This window comes from Aethalodelphis obliquidens, unplaced genomic scaffold (genome assembly GCF_003676395.1).
Source record: "Aethalodelphis obliquidens isolate GAN/ISIS:26980383/991018 unplaced genomic scaffold, ASM367639v1 scaffold4, whole genome shotgun sequence".
NCBI classification, from domain to species: domain Eukaryota; kingdom Metazoa; phylum Chordata; class Mammalia; order Artiodactyla; family Delphinidae; genus Aethalodelphis; species Aethalodelphis obliquidens.
This window is the reverse complement of record NW_020837948.1, coordinates 56565712-56583295: the sequence shown is the minus strand read 5'-3', so window position 1 is coordinate 56583295 and position 17584 is coordinate 56565712. Positions and strand designations below refer to the sequence as shown.

The window sequence follows — 17584 nt, the reverse complement described above, 5'->3', positions numbered from 1 at the left end:
CAAAATTCAACACAGTTTTGGAAGTTTTAGCCACAGCAATCAGAGAAGAAAAAGAAAGAAAAGGAATCCAAATAAAAAAAGAAGTAGGGCTTCCCTGGTGGCGCAGTGGTTGAGAGTCCGCCTGCTGATGCAGGGGACACGGGTTCGTGTCCTGGTCTGGGAAGATCCCACAGGCCGCTGAGCGGCTGGGCCCGTGAGCCATGGCCGCTGGGCCTGCGCATCCAGAGCCTGTGCTCCGCAATGGGAGAGGCCACAACAGTGAGAGGCCCGTGTCCTGCAAAAAAGAAAAAAAAAAGTCACGTACCACAGTGTTCATTGCATCTCTATTTACAACAGCCAGGTCATGGAATCAACCTAAGTGTCCATCGGCAGATGAATGGATGAAGAAGATGTAGCACATATATGCAATGGAATATTACTCAGCCATAAAAAGAAACGAAATTGGGTCATTTGTAGTGAGGTGGATGGACCTAGAGTCTGTCATACAGAGTGAAATAAGTCAGAAAGAGAAAAACAAATACCGTGTGCTAACACATATATATGGAATCTAAAAAAAAAAAATTGGTTCTGACGAACCTAGGGGCCGGACAGGAATAAAGACGCAGATGTAGGGAATGGACTCGAGGACACGGGGAGGGGGAAGGATAAGCTGGGATGAAGTGAAAGAGTGGCATTGACATACATACACTACCAAATGTAAAATAGCTAGTGGGAAGCAGCCGCATAGCATAGGGAGATCAGCTCAGTGCTTTGTGACCACCTAGAGTGGTGGGATAGGGAGGGTGGGAGGGAGACACTACAGGGAGGGGTTACAGGGATATATGTATATGTATAGCTGATTCACTTTTTTATACAGCAGAAACTAACACAACATTGTAAAACAATTATAGTCCAATAAAGATGTTAAATAAACAAATAAATAAAAAGGAAAAACGTTACTACGTAAATATGAAAGTGAAAATATAGAATGATTTTATATATATATAAATATATACATATAAAATATATACCTAGACACAGAGGCATAATAAAAGCCTAAGGCAAATAAATTAGACTTAGTCAACAAAAGTTTACTTCTGAGGTTTTCGTTTTAAAACAAAGGAAACTGTTTATCCCAACCTTTTCAAAGACTTATTTTATCACAGATCCTTTTTTGTACTTCATGAAGCATCAGCTAACACCACTCAGAGCTCAGTTACAGACTGACACATCATCTCCACCCGTCCAGAAGCTGAACCAGAAGCTCACCATGTTTAACTTTGCTTTGTAAATAGAAAGCATTTCCCTCTGTGTGTGTTCATGGTTCCCCCTCTGTCCTTAGCCCTTCCCAGCTTCCTCCTGGGCTGGTGGGGACCAGAGGCACAGGGAAAGTCAGAGAGCTTCTCAGATATTCCACAGGGAGAAGCCATCCATGCTAGATGTGTGGAAGAGAGTGTGTGTGTGTGTATGTGAGAGAGACAGACAGACAGACAGACAGTCAGACAGACATGAGAAGAGGCAGGATGCGTTAGGCACTCAGAAGATTAGGAAGGAAGCAAAGACTGCCTCTCCCCACCAGAAGACATCACTCGTAGCGTGGTATGCGGTGAACACATCTAGGCTCAGGTTTTAGAAGACTTTCCTTAGTGCAACAGAAGCACAGGTGTTTCAGTAATTAGCAAGGCTGGGGGAGGTGTTCTATCCCTTGTGTGTTTATTTTCCTGTGAGTGTTAATAATGTTTTTCCCACCTTTGTTATAAATAACTATGCAATGTTTCTGCTGTCTTGTTTGTTATACATTTAAACAAGCATTTCAAACACTTGACAACTGTTTTATTTAATCTCATCCTACCTACTAGTTGTCTTATATAACAGAGTTACCTGAGGTTGGAGAAACTGTTAAGCTTCTTTGACTATTTAAGAAGTAATTGTATATGTCTTATGTATTACCTTTGCTTTTTTTCCAGAGATTTATGGAGAATAGCAGCATAATTGCTTGCTATAATGAACTGATTCAAATAGAACATGGGGAAGTTCGCTCACAGTTCAAGTTAAGGTATGTAGCAAAATAGGATGAATACAAGGTTAACCATTCTGTAGCAAAGCTTGTCTGTCCTCAGGCTGAGGTTCACTGGTTCTTAGCGGAATCCCAGGGATTCTGAAGCTGTTGAACAAGTAACCGTAGCTGGTAAATGGCAGAGTCTAAACTGGGAGCCCATTGGTGTAATGAAATAAGTTGGAGGCGTTTCTTCTTTTGACAGTATTTTCCACTATTTACAGCAGTTTTAAAATTATACACTAGGAAAAGTACTGTTTGACTTCTGTACAATTAGATCGAGATTAAGAATAGCCTTTGAGGATGACTTTGTACTTGCAACATTTATACATTCCTACTTGGATTGTTATAGATAGGGGCAAACCCGTGGGAATATTTATTATGCTAACTATGGTAATTGCTACGTATCCATGATAGCAATTTCATGAGGCCTGCTTATGGCCTCAATATGCATGGAGTATCTTCAAGAAACTGATGTTAAGTCTCTTTACGCATGCCTAGTGCTTTAAGAACTTCTCTCTGGTGCTTACTTCTGAGACGAACAGATTCTCTCAGCGTCTCGGTGCTAGGATGCTCTGCTTCTGGGACGTCTTGGAGTATCAGAGTTGTAGCCCATGCCTGGTTTTGTTCAGGCTCTACTCCAGCACACTCTTAGGACCCTGATTTCTTCAACCTGCCCCGCTTCAGCAGAGAGAGCAGGGGAAAGAAGAGGCTCTTCATAGCCCGCGGCCTCTGGGAGACCAGTCCCAAGTGGCTCCCGGCTATGGGATGCCAGAAGGGCTCTGGCTTCTCTCTCTGGCCCACTGAGGGGTCACAAGGCTTTCAGGCTCGGTGAAAAATAAGGATAGCATCTCATTGAAATGGTTATACTTCTTACCTTGATTACTGAATTTGCATTCAGAGAGAACAGAACCCTTTCTAAACTTAACTTTTCAGAGCCCTCCTCTGTCCCTTGGAAGAAAAATGGATTGGCATGAACCCCCAGAGGCAGGCCCTTCTGGGGTTCACCCTGCTCAGGGAAGTCAACTGTTTGGTGGATAGAGAGCTCTAAGAAATTAAGTGTGGGGATAAACAGTCCCTTTTGAGGTGGGAAAGTATTAAAAAAAGAATCTCAAACCAGTGGAAATTCGTTGGTAAGGAAGATTGCCAAAGATTTTTGAATGTCAGTTAAATCCCTTGGTTTCTTTGTATCCATATATTTATTACCTGCAGAGAACTTCATAGAATTTCGTAAGAAAACCGCATTGCCTTTACTATAGCAACCTATGAGTTTTAATTGTACATTAATTGTTTTTATTCCTGGGGCTCTCTTCTGTTTTTATTTAGGGTAAAAAGACTTTGTACTTTTATTTTAGATGTTTTCACAATAAATAGGATTAGGAAAAGAGAGATTTCATTTTGGTTTAATTCTTCAACCGTGCGTTTTCTACAACAAAAATGAACAGCAGACGCCTTATTGCTTTGATAGGTAATTCCCTCATTTTATTTACTTATTTATTTTAGTATCTCATTTTTTATAAAAATATGGAACGCTTCACGAATTTGCTTGTCATCCTGGCGCAGGGGCCATGCTAATCTCCTCTGTATCGTCCCAGTTTTAGTACATGTGCTGCCGAAGCAAGCACTCCTCCTTTTATTTTAAATGACTGCTTGAGTTTTCTTAGGCAGCATTCAATGTGATGGCACATGTAAGAGGTCCGAAGGCGCCTTGCCCATGGCGGGCGTGGCAAAGGCAGGTCTGGCTGTTTGAAATAAACATCCCCAGGCAGCACCAGGGCTAAATGAAAGGGCTTCAAGTTACCGTGCTGATGAAATCTGCTTAGAGCCAGGGCACTGAAAACTTTTCAAGGACTCGTTAGGTTGAGAACTCGGCAAGGTTCTAACTACACAACACTCTGTGAGTGCCATAACTTCTCACCCCTCAGTGATGAGCTGTTTGGGAGCGTTGGGCTCGTTGAAAAGGCTCAGCTTCTTAATACAAATCAACGTAAAGCTGATGAATGGACCTCGCCCAGGCAGCAGCGGTCCCAGGAAGGTGGGTTTGCCCAGAAGCCCAGTCCCCTCACCTTCCGCATCAGCTTCAGCTTGGCTGGTTGGGACGTCCCCAAGCAACGAGCACAAGAGCAACCCCTGCAGAGGGGGAGGGAAGGCAAGAGTTCTCCATAGGAGAAGACAGAGGAGGACTAAATGGTCAGTTTCTTTTGATGACTTTTGGCTGGTTGACCTCAACTGTCTCCAGCTTCTTTTATGTCTTTTGGAGGAGTATGGTGTGTGTGTGTGGTTTGACTCTCCCTGGGTGTATGATATCTGGGCCCAGCGGATGGGGGTGGACAGTGACCCTCCGTGGCCTTCCCAGCTCCTTAGGGCATTCAAGGATGTCTAAAGCATCTACCTGCACCCCAGAGGTTGGCAGGCAACGTTGTCACTTGCTGCAGACGGGGAAAATGAGGCTCTTTGTTATACAATGCCAGAATAATTATAGTCTAATTATATCATACTTTTCCCTGCAATTCCACCCCCAGCTGCAGCTAAATATGTGACATTACTAGCATTCTGCAAGGACAGTCTGTACTGCAAGGATGATGTTGAATGTTGAAGGCAGACGCTTCTGTCCAGTCTTCATGTATGGTAACCATATTAACTTAACCAAGAAAAAAAAGATCATGTGATCAAACATAACATACCTGATTTAAAAATTCCATTATGTAGGAATAACTTTTAAAGACAGAACAAAATCACATTTCTGTGTGCATGTGATGAATTACTTTATTGAACAGAACTCATGAAAGGGGGAATGTCTAGGGAAGTATGGACTAACTGATGACCGTTTATTGTTTATGTTTTTATGCTTCTTTATCATGAAAAGAACTATGTTAACCAAAATACAGATAGGATTTGGCTATTTATTGAGAGTTTAAGCTGATGAGTTTACACTAATCAAGTATGAGCTATTATTTCATCATTAGGCAGTCTGATATCTGTTACCTAGGGGTTACACCCAAATCATCATGTTTATTTTACTCCAAATCTTAAGACAGTAGCAGTGCTTCATTTTAGAATCAGTTTCTGATGGGCAAACCTTAGTATTCCGTGGAACACTACATCTCTCATTATTAACTGATATTTATAGAGCACTTTATCCTCACGTGGGCTCTGCGTGACAGCCCCGTTGTGTTACGGAAGTAGAAACTGATCTGTGACGGATTAAAGTAACCGGCCCCTGCTGCGTCACTGCCCAGGAGCGGTGCTGGTGGATAGCAAGTCCACAGCCCCCTCCCTGCTGCTTCCGAACCCCTGCTGGGATGTGGCTTTGTGTTCAGAGTCTTCTCCCTGCACGCTACCACCTTGCCCAGTCCTACCCTTGTGTGTGTGTGTCTGTCTGCGGTGGGGTGTTTGTGTTTTGTTTGAGTAGATTCCGGGGTGCCTTTGTTAGGGACACAGGAGGTCATGTAACCCAACCGCCCCAGACAACTGACAGAGGAACGCTGAGAGCCGGGAAGACTCTGGGCACGATCACAGCTACTCAACTTGTGGGTGGCAGCGCTGGAGTAGAATCCAGGCACCCTGCTTTAAGTCGGATGCACCCTGCACCCCATCAGAGCACTATGTTCTTTGTAGACTTTCTACCTGGGTCCCTGTAATATTTACTTTTTCCCTGCAGACCTTCACGGACTTTTAAGAAGATGAAGGGGAAATGGTTACATCACTAGCGCTACATGGGCTCTGGTTCCCTTGTGCTTTTTCCAATTTTCCAGCTTCTCAAACTGAAGGCTACTAAAATACAGTTGAGGTGCAGAGTTACGTGGTTTCCCAAGAACAGAAAATTAATAAAGCTAAGGTTCTTCTGCATGAAGAATATTAATAATTAATACAAGCAATTAAATTCCCAAACTTTAGGAACATGATTCAAATTGATTACCTCATTTTGCTGCAGGTTTATTTAAATAGAACCATCAACCAAATTGGCTTAAAGCCTAGATCTACACATGGCAGTCCAGTAGCGTTTGTCACCGAGGCAATAATCTACTTGTCCTGCCAATATACTTTCACTGTCAATAAGGATCTGCTTTGTCCCATTGGGCATTATACTCTCACAGGATAGTGTATAGCTTTGCAGTGAACATCTAATAGATACGTTTTGGCAGTTGGAGCTAACATCTTGTATGAGGCAGCCTGTTGAATTGACAAGAACAGTCATACTCTGAAGCAGCTGTTTACGTACTTAATTGAGCCACATAGGTACTTTAAGAAAATACCTGGGCAAGAGGGGAATTTATCATTTGATCAAATGTTTTAACACTTAATTATCCAGCTCCCAAAGCTAAGGAACTAGCCCACACAGATGGTGCTTTTCCACATCAGACTTCTGGAGGACAGGGAACGCTTTCCCGTTGTGCCGAGTTGGGTTCTGGACCCAAGTGCCTGAAGCAGACTTGGGATAAGACTAGCTCTTGCTTGCCTCTTCATGAGAGGTGATGCAGTAGTGACTTTGGTAACAATTTTAAAGTCCTCTTTGAATTCTTTTTCACATTTTAAATGATCATGTTTACAAATGCAGCAATGCTAATAGGACAGTATACAGTTCATATTAGGTAGACTGGAGCAATTTATTTTATTTTATTTACCTTTTTATTTGAAGTATAGTTTCTGTACAATATTATAGGTTACAATATAGTGATTTACAATTTTTAAAGGTTATGCTCCATTTATAGTTATTATAAAATATTGTTATACAATATATCCTTATAGCTTATTTTATACCTAATAGTTTGTACCTCTTAATCCCTTACCCCTTATTGCCCCTCCCTCCTTCCCTCTCCCCCCTGGTAACCACCAGTTTGTACTCTATATCTGTGAGTCTGCTTTTTGGTTATATTCACTAGTTTGGGGTTTTTTTGTTTTTTTGTTTTTTAGATTCCACATGTAAGTGATATCATACAGTATTTGTCTTTCTCTGTCTACTTATTTCACTTAGCATAATACCCTCCAAGTCCATCCATGTTGCTGCAAACGGCAAAATTTTGTTCTTTTTTATGACTGAATAGTATTCCATTGTATATATATATATCACATCTTTATCCATTCATCTGTCGATGGACACCTGGTTTGCTTCCATATCTTGGCTATTGTGACCAATGCTGCTATGAATATTGGGGTATATGTATGTTTTTGAATTAGTGTGTTTGTTTTTTTCGGATGTATACCCAGGAGTGAAATTGCTGGGTCATATGGTAGTTCTATTTTTAGTTTTTTGAGAACCCTAGACTGGAGCCATTTAAATAAGAAAACATCCCACACCCATGAGAAATATCAGTGGGGTTAGGGTTATGTTCTCCTCCACTCACCTGCATCATGATTACTTACTTTACTTACCCTCCCACACCTGTGTCTTCATCTCTGCAGCGACAGGAGTACTACCCGTCAATGGGCTAAAATCCTTCCCTTTCTGTGCAGGCTGCCTTGCTATTATCGAAAGCAGCTCTTGGTTTGATATTTCAGATACACTCATGAGAAAAGATAGGTTATAATTCACTTTTCTTCTCACCAACAGCCTTTGAAAGCTTTAGAGAACAAAAAGTATTATTCTGAGATCTTACAAGTAACAAGTACTATGTCTTGAATTCTTATATCATCCCAAGTATTTTGAGACACGCCTCACATAAACTGTTTTGATTCTTACAACAACCTGTAAGATGTGTTATCTTCATTTTATAGATGAGGAAACTGAGGGCCAGCAGAGAGAAAACATTGCCCAAGGTCCCATAACTGGCCAAATACCGAACCAAGTTTCACCCAGTTTCTTCTGCCCTCTCCCTTGTAAACAGTTCAAAATAGAATGGCAAAGTTAGATGCCTTATGAGAGGGAAAAATGAATAACATTATAAGAGTTCGTTTTATAAGAAGAAACGTCAATCCAGTAGATTAACATTTTTTCGGTAATGTATAAGAAAGCCTTCACTGGGATTCTTTAAACAGCCAGTACAAATAACAAAGCTCTAGTAAGTAGCCACATACTTGCTGGGTTAGATAGTAAATAACTTACTGTATTTGGAGTTGCTCTAAATTTGGAAGGTAGTTAAAATGTTGCCCAAGAAATTGAGAAATTGAAATGATTTCAAATATTCCAGATATACAAGGAAGGTCATCAAGAATAGTGCCCACCAGGAGAGCTGTGAAATGAACCAGGCAAGGGGAATTCAGCCGTATTTGCCTTTCATCAGGCTGGTGGGTGTAGCAAGTACCGTAAAGGCGTGCTTATCTAGGTCGTAAAAGTAAGAAAAGAAAAAATTATTTCTGTGTCTGTTGCAAAAGGCCAGAATACCTCAGATCTAATTTGGGCTTAATTAGATTTTTCTAATTGATGGGGATGGGACTTCTCCATGACTGCCGCCGTGAATGGAACAGAAGAATGTCATTGACACAGAACATAGGGGCCTATGAGACCATCTCCTGCATCTTTGTTCTCTTGTGTCAGTGTGAAGGTTTCATCCAGCACATACGGAGTTCATTCCACAATCCATGATGATTTTGCCAGATTACATTCTTCTCTCTGTATGATATGCATAGAAATGCATGCTGTTGTTTATTCATTTAGTTTGAAAGGCTAAGTTTCTTTTTTTTTCCCCAAAACGTATCGAAAGGTACTTGGTTTTAATGAACCTGAGGAACTGTTTACTTTGATAAATGAACAGATGAAATGCTCATGCTTTTCCAGCAGAACTAACATCAATCTTTTGCAACTTTCAGGGCCTGTAATTCAGTGTTTACAGCATTAGACCACTGTCATGAAGCCATAGAAATCACAAGCGATGACCACGTGATTCAGGTATGGGGACACTTTTTATCTTTAGGTGTCAAAATAAAGCCTTTCTAGTTTGCGCCATCCTTTTTCAAGCACTTTGCTGTAATTCTCACATTTCGGCACATTTTCTTTGGAGAAAGGAACATCAAAGTATGCAAGGAAAACTGATATTCTTAAGCTAAGAATTAGATACTCAAGAAGAATAAAAATTAGTTCAGATTGGAGCCTGCGGTTTCTTTCACAGAGATGAGGTAAATTCTTTAGACTATGCAGGAAGGCACTGTTTATACAGAAGTATGTCAGAATTGTAGAGTAACTGCTTACACACGCCTTGGGAACAAAATGTTGTGAACAGTCCTCAGTTATCTGCCTACAGTTGGTATTCCAGTTATAAAGCACTCTTATATAATACTAAAGTCATCTTCCTAAGGAAATGTGTATAGCAGACAAACCTTTATTGAATTAAAGTTGTCTTATTATTTGTTGGAAGGTAAGACGTTTACACTTTAAAAATACTCTGAAATGTAGACTTTCCACTGATGGGCACTGACTTGACTGCCCTTGGTTTGCATAGTGGCCCCGAGCGTGAGGACCATTTGCTACCATCGGAAGAGACCAAAGACCGTGTCCAGCACAAAGTGGCCCCATAACAGGGCCTCACACATGCGCTCCTGTGAAACCCCCATTGCACACACAGACACCCTGCCTTCACACGGGGTCAATGACATCAGTAGCCCACCGTGCCCAGGCCCTGTCATCAACACGCTCATGAGATTATCTCATTATCTCATTCAGGAACGCTATGAAAGAAACATAGGGCCTGATAATACAGAGATGGGGAAACTGAGGCCCAGGAAGGCCAAGGAACTTATCCAAGGAAAGCCTCAATAATAAATACTGGAACCAAAACATCCAGCCATGTCTTTCTGACTCCAAAGCCTTCCTACCTGGTTCCCTGTTGGGCTATATTGTTAGAATTTGTTTTTCTGGCTGTCCCATGACCTGGGTCTGAAGGCTTCCTCATGTTGCTGCCTATTACTGGCCCACCTGCCCACAGATCTGCCCTGAACCACAGTGAAATCAGACATGTTTCTGTTACAGACTGAGCACAAACCCCACAGCTCTCCCACTTCTACCTGGACTTGAACAGTCAATTCTGTTCATGAAACACGTTTGCTTTGCACTTCTCTCTCTTTTTTTTTTTTAACAAGAAAAACCCAGAAATTTATTCATATGTACTTGTATACCAGGGAGATATCCAGGGAAAAGGAGATAATTCGCACCTCCCTCTTTTACGGGGAAGCCGGGTTGTGATTTTAGTGATGAGGAGAGGGGCGTCTCTGCTCTCTACCAGCCTTGTAATCTTGCATACAGTCCTTTAACAGGCAACTGAGTCCTTCCTTCTACAGTTAGCTCCTGGTGGTTAGAAACCTGTATCTCTAGGAGACGTGATGTGGCGTTGGTGTCACATGAATCATCTGCCAGCCTTTACCTTGAAGAGGAAGAAGCAGGGACTGAGGACAGTGGGTGCCTGGGAAGGGGAATCCCTGTATTAAAAGGGAAACTGACCTGACCGCAGGCTTTTCCTTGGGGCGCCCTCTCAGACCCCTTTAAAAACCTACCTGCATTCTGAATATAAAACTCAAGAACAAGGAGGAAGAACTTGAATAGAGGATATTATATGTAAGGGGGAAATTTAAAAGGCCTTTGTGCTATAGATTTTAAGATGAGTCATCATGAATGAGATACATCATGTATGTTCCTACTCAATACCAGAGTCCTTCTCGGGGCAGTGCCGCTTCACAGGGAACGTGCCCCTTAGTGCAGATGGTCAGAGGTTGGGCAGTAGCACTTAACATTTAGGAACAATAGCTACCTACCCATCCATCCATTGAAACTACCTATCTGTTTGCTTTAAAACACTTACATGTGCTTACCATGTGCCAGAGGCAGTACTAAGCATTTTTTTTAATTTAAAAAAATTTTTAAATTTTGGCTGCCTTAGGTCTTCGTTGCTGCGCACAGGCTTTCTCCAGTTGCAGTTGAGCGGGGCTGCTCTTTGCTGCGGTGTGCGGGATTCTCATTGTGTTGGCATGTCTTTGTTGCAGAGCACGGGCTCTAGGTGCACAGGCTTAGTAGTTGTGGTGCACAAGCTTAGTTGCTCCGCAGCATGTGGGATCTTCCTGGACTAGGGCTCGAACCCATGTCCTCTGCATTGGCAGGCGGATTCTTTTTCTTACTTTTCTATTTTTTAATTTATTTTTTTAACATCTTTATTGGAGTATAATTGCTTTACAATAGTGTGTTAGTTTCTGCTGTATAACAAAGTGAATCAGCTATACATATACATATATCCCCATACCTCTTCACTCTTGCATCTCCCTCCCTCCCACCCTCCCTTTCCCACCCCTCTAGGTGGTCACAAAGCACCGAGCTGACCTATATCCCTGTGCTATGTGGCTGCTTCCCACTAACTATTGATTTTACATTTCGTAGTGTATATATGTCCATGCCATTCTCTCACTTTGTCCCAGTTTACCCTTCCCCCTCCCTGTGTCCTCAAGTCCATTCTCTAGTAGGTCTGAGTATTTATTCTCGTCCTGCTCCTAGGGCCTTCACAACCATTTTTTTTTTTCTGATTCCATATGTATGTGTTAGCATATGGTATTTGTTTTTCTCTTTCTGACTTACTTCACTCTGTATGACAGACTCAAAGTCCATCCACCTCACTACATATAACTCAATTCTGTTTCTTTTATGAATGAGTAATACTCCATTGTATATATATGTGCCACAATTTCTTTATCCATTCATCTGTTGAAGGACACTTAGGTTGCTTCCATGTCCTGGCTATTGTAAATAGCGCTGCAATGAACATTGTGGTACATGACTCTTTTAGAATTATGGTTTTCTCACGGTATATGCCCAGTAGTGGGATTGCTAGGTCATATGGCAGTTCTATTTTTAGTTTCTTAAGGAACCTCCATACTGTTCTCCATAGAGGCTGTATCAATTTACATTCCCACCAACAGTGCAAGAGGGTTCCCTTTTCTCCACACCTTCTCCAGCATTTATTGTTTGTAGATTTTTTGATGATGGCCATTCTGACCGGTGTGAGGTGATACCTCATTGTAGTTTTGATTTGCATTTCTCTAATGATTAATGATGTTGAGCGTTCTTTCCTGTGTTTGTTGGCAATCTGTATATCTTCTTTGGAGAAATGTCTACTTAGGTCTTCTGCCCATTTTTGGATTGGGTTGTTTGTGTTTTTGATACTGAGCTGCATGAGCTGCTTGTAAATTTTGGAGATTAATCCTTTGTCAGTTGCTTCATTTGCAAATATTTTCTCCCATCCTGAGGGTTGTCTTTTCATCTTGTTTATGGTTTTCTTTGCTCTAAAAAGCTTTTAAGTTTCATTAGGTCCCATTTTTTAATTTTTGTTTTTATTTCCACTTCTCTAGGAGGTAGGTCAAAAAGGATTTTGCTGTGATTTATGTCATAGAGTGTTCTGCCTATGTTTTCCTCTAAGAGTTTGATGGTGTCTGGCCTTACATGTAGGTCTTTAATCCATTTTGAGTTTATTTTTTGTGTATGGTGTTAGGGAGTGTTCTAATTTCATTCTTTTACATGTAGCTGTTCAGTTTTCCCAGCACCACTTAGTGAAGAGGCTGTCTTTTCTCCATTGTATATTCTTGCCTCCTTTATCAAAAATAAGGTGACCATATGTGCATGGGTTTTTTCTCTGGGCTTTCTATCCTGTTCCATTGATCTGTATTTCTGTTTTTGTGGCAGTACCATACTGTCTTAATTACTGTAGCTCTGTAGTGTAGTCTGAAGTCCGGGAGCCTGATTCCTCCAGCTCCATTTTTCTTTCTCAAGATTGCTTTGGCTATTCGGGGTCTTTTGTGTTTCCATACAAATTGTGAAATTTTTTGTTCTAGTTCTGTGAAAAATGCCAGTGGTACTCTGATAGGAATTGCATTGAATCTGTAGATTGCTTTGGGTAGTATAGTCATTTTCACAATGTTAATTCTTCCAATCCAAGAACACGGCATATCTCTCCATCTGATTGTATCATCATTAATTTCTTTCATCAGTGTCTTATAGTTTTCTGCATACAGGGCTTTTGTCTCCTTTGGTAGGTTTATTCCAAGATATTTTATTCTTTTAGTTGCAATAGTAAATGGGAGTGTTTCCTTAATTTCTCTTTTCAGATTTTTCATCATTAGTGTATAGGAATGCAAGAGATTTCCGTGCATTAATTTTGTACCGTGCTACATTACCAAATTCATTGATTACCTCTAGTAGTATTCTGGTAGCATCTTTTGGATTCTCTGTGTATAGTATCATGTCATCTACAAGCAGTGATAGCTTTACTTCTTCCTTTCTGATTTGGGTTCCTTTTATTTCTTTTTCTTCTCTGATTGCTGTGGCTAACACTTCCAAAACAATGTTGACTTATAGTGGTGAGAGTGGGCAACCTTGTCTTATTCCTGATCTTAGTGGAAATGGTTTCAGTTTTTCACCATTGAGGACAACGTTGGCTGTGGGTTTGTCATATATGAGCTGTATGATGTTGAGGTAAGTTCCCTCTATGCCTACTTTCTGGATGGTTTTTATCATAAATGGGTGTTGAATTTTCTCAAAAGCTTTCGCTGCATCTGTTGAGATGATCATATGGTTTTTCTCCTTCAATTTGTTAATATGGTGTATCACATTGATTTGTGTATATTGAAGAATCCTTGCATTCCTGTGATAAACCCCACTTGATCATGGTGTATGATCCTTTTAATGTGCTGTTGGATTCTGTTTGCTAGTATTTTGTTGAGGATTTTGCATCTATGTTCATCAGTGATATTGGCCTATAGTTTTCTTTCTTTGTGACATCTTTGTCTGGTTTTGGTATCAGGGTGATGGCGGCCTCGTTGAATGAGTTTGTCAGTGTTCCTCCCTCTGCTATACTTTGGAAGAGTTTGAGAAGGATAGATGTTAGCTCTTCTCTAAATGTTTGATAGAATTCACCTGTGAAGCCCTCTGGTCCTGGGCTTTTGTTTGTTGGAAGATTTTTAATCACAGTCTCAATTTCAGTGCTTGTGATTGGTCTGCTTATATTTTCTATTTCTTCCTGGTTCAGTCACGGAAGGCTTTGCTTTCCTAAGAATTTGTCCATTTCTTCCAGGTTGTCCATTTTATTGGCATATAGTTGCTTGTAGTAATCTCTTGTGGTCCTTTGTATTTCTGCAGTGTCAGTTGTTACTTCCTTTTTCATTTCTAATTCTATTGATTTGAGTCTTCTCCCTTTTTTTCTTGATGAGTCTGGTTAATGGTTTATCAATTTTGTTTATTTTCTCAAAGAACCAGCTTTTCGTTTCATTGATCTTTGCTATTGCTTCCTTCATTTCTTTTTCATTTATTTCTGATCCAATCTTTATGATTTCTTTCCCTCTGCTAACTTTCGGGTTTTTTTGTTCTTCTTTCTCCAGTTGCTTTCGGTGTAAGGTTAGATTGTTTATTTGAGAAGTTTCTTGTTTCGTAGGGTAGGAAGTATTGCTATAAACTTCCCTCTTAGAACTGCTTTTGATGCATCCCATAGGTTTTGGGTTGTTGTGTCTCCATTGTCATTTGTTTCTAGGTATTTTTTGATTTCCTCTTTGATTTCTTCAGTGACCTCTTGATTATTAAGTAGTGTATTGTTTAGCCTCGATGTGTTTGTATTTTTTACAGATATTTTCCTGTAATTGATATCTAGTCTCATAGCGTTGTGGTTGGAAAAGATACTTGATATGTTTTCAATTTTCTTAAATTTACCAAGGCTTGATTTGTGACCCAAGATATGATCTATCCTGGAGAATGTTCCATGAGCACTTGAGAAGAAAGTGTATTCTGTTCTTTTTAGATGGAATGTCCTATAAATGTCATTAAGTGCATCTTGTTTAATGTATCATTTAAAGCTTCTGTTTCCTTATTTATTTTCTTTTTGGGTGATCTGTCCATTGGTGAAAGTGGGGTATTAAAGTCCCCTACTATGATTGTGTTACTGTTGATTTCCCCTTTTATGGCTTTTAGCATTTGCCTTGTGTGTTGAGGTGCTCCTCTGTTGGGTGCATAAATATTTACAATTGTTATATCTTAATCTAGGATTGATCCCTCAATCATTATGTAATGTCCTTCTTTGTCTCTTGTAATAGTCTTTGTTTTAATTTCTATTTTGTCTGATATGAAAATTGTTACTCCAGCTTTCTTTTGATTTCCATTTGCATGGAATATCTTTTTCCAACCCCTCACTCTCAGTCTATATGTGTCCCTATGTCTGAAGTGGGTCTCTTGTAGACAGCATATATATGGGTCTTGTTTTTGTACCCATTCAGCCAGTCTGTGTCTTTTGGTTGGAGCATTTAATCCATTTACAGTTAAGGTAATTATCGATATCTATGTTCCTATTACCATTTTCTTAATTGTTTTTGTTTTTTTATGCGGTACGTAGGCCTCTCACTGCCGCGGCCTCTCCCATTGTGGAGCACAGGCTCCAGACGTGCAGGTCCAGCGGCCATGGCTCATGGGCCCAGCCGCTCCATGGAATGTGGGATCCTCCCAGACTGGGGAACGAACCCGTGTCCCCTGCATTAGCAGGCAGACTCTCAACCACTGCGCCACCAGGGAAGTCCTGGGTTTGTTTTTGTAGGTCTTTTCCTTTCCTTGTGTTTCCTGACTAGAGAACCTCCTTTAGCATTTACTGTAAAGCTGGTTTGGTGGTACTGAATTCTCTTAGCTTTTGCTTGTCTCTAAACATTTTAATTTCTCTCTCGAATCTGAATGAGATCCTTGCTGGGTAGAGTAATCTTGGTTGTAAGTATTTCCCTTTCATCACTTTAAATATGTCCTGCCAGTCCCTTCTGGCTTGCAGAGTTTCTGCTGAAAGATCAGCTGTTAACCTTATGGTGATTCCCTTGTATGTTATTTGTTGTTTTTCCCTTGCCGCTTTTAATATTTTTTCTTTGTATTTAATTTTTGATAGTTTGATTAATGTGTGTATTGCTGTGTTTCTCCTTGGATTTATCCTGTATGGGACTCTCTGCACTTCCTGGACTTGATTAACTATTTCCTTTCCCATAATAGGGAAGTTTTCAACTATAATCTATTCAAATATTTTCTCAGTCCCTTTCTTTTTCTCTTCTTCTTCTGAGACCCCTATAATTCGAATGTTGGAGCATTTAATGTTGTCCCAGAGGTCTCTGAGGCTTTCCTCAATTCTTTTCATTCTTTTTTCTTTATTCTGCTCTGTGGTAGTTATTTCCACTGTTTTATCCTCTAGGTCAGTTATCCGTTCTTCTGCCCTGGTTATTCTGCTATTTATTCCTTTTAGAGAATTTTTAATTTCATTTATTGTGTTGTTCATCATTGTTTGTTTGCTCTTTAGTTCTTCTAGGTCCTTGTTAAATGTTTCCTGTATTTTTCCATTCTATTTCCAAGATTTTGGATCATCTTTACAATCATTACTCTGAATTCTTTTTCAGGTAGACTGCCTATTTTTTCTTCATATGTTTGATCTGGTAGGTTTTTACCTTGCTCCTTCGTCTGCTGTGTTTTTCTCTGTCTTCTCATTTTGCTTAATTTACTGTGTTTGGGGTCTCCATTTTGCAGGCTGTAGGTTTGTGGTTCCCGTTGTTTTCGGTGTCTGCCCCCAGTGGGTGAGGTTTTTTCAGTGGGTTCTGTAGGCATCCTGGTGGAAGGAACTAGTGCCTGTGTTCTGATGGATGAGGCTGGATGCTGTCTCTCTGGTGGGCAGGTCCACCTCCAGTGGTGTGTTTTGGAGTGTCTGTGACCTTATTATGACTTTAGACAGCCTTTCTGCTAGTGGGTGGGGTAGTTTTCCTGTCCTCCTAAGTGTTTGGCGTAGGGTGTCCAGCACTGTAGCTTGCTGGTTGTTGAGTGGATCTGGGTCTTAGCGTTGACATGGAGATCTCTGGGAGATTTTCTCCATTTAATATTAAGTCGAGCTGGTAGGCCTCTGGTGGACCCGAACTCGGCTCTCCCACCTTCGAGGCACAGGCCTGACACCCTGCTGGAGCACCAAGACCCTGTCATCCAGACGGCTCAGAATAAAAGGGATAAATAAATAAATAAATAGATTAATTAATTAAATAAAGTTATTAAAATAATTATTAAAAATAAAAAAGAATTTAAAAGTAGTAAAAAAAAAAAAAAAGAAGTAACGAAGAGCGCAACCAAACCAAAAAAACAAATTCACCAATGATAACAAGTGCTAAAAATTATACTAAAAAAAAAGAGAAAAAACGGACAGAGAGAACCCTAGGACAAATGGTATAAGCAAAGCTATACAGACAAAATCACACACAGAAACATACACATACACACTCATAAAAAGAGCAAAAGGAGAAAAACATATATATCGTTTCTCCCAAAGAGAGGAGGAACTCAAATAAACAGGCTAATCTTACACCTAAAGCAACTGGAGAAAGAGGAAGAAAAAACCCAAAGTTAGCAGAAGGAAAGAAATCCTAAAGATCAAATCAGAAATAAATGAAAAAGAAGATGGCAGAGGAGAAGGACGTGCTCTCACTCCAACTTGTGAGAACACCAGAATCACAACTAGCTGCTGGACAATCATCGACAGGAAGACACTGGAACTCACTAAAAAGGATACCCCACATCGAAAGACAAAGGAGAAGCCACAATGAGAAGGTAGGAGGGTCCCAATCACAGCAAAATCAAATCCCATAACTGCT

The 17584-nt window shown here is 40.4% G+C and overlaps 1 protein-coding gene and 1 non-coding gene across 4 annotated transcripts in view; one reads left to right on the top strand and one right to left on the bottom strand.

Moving 5' to 3' along the window:
- The window catches only part of PDE8B (phosphodiesterase 8B), a 386263-nt gene that overhangs the window by 260323 nt on the left and 108356 nt on the right, over positions 1 to 17584 (top strand). For all 3 annotated transcript variants that reach the window (XM_027100776.1, XM_027100775.1, XM_027100777.1), the window contains 2 exons: positions 1947 to 2035; positions 8783 to 8861. In XM_027100776.1, the coding sequence (XP_026956577.1) occupies positions 1947 to 2035; positions 8783 to 8861 (168 nt within the window). The remainder of the gene's footprint in view (positions 1 to 1946; positions 2036 to 8782; positions 8862 to 17584) is intronic.
- LOC113617735 (U6 spliceosomal RNA) lies at positions 3554 to 3660 on the bottom strand. Its single transcript, XR_003431744.1, has one exon. It is a non-coding gene; the product is annotated as a U6 spliceosomal RNA (small nuclear RNA).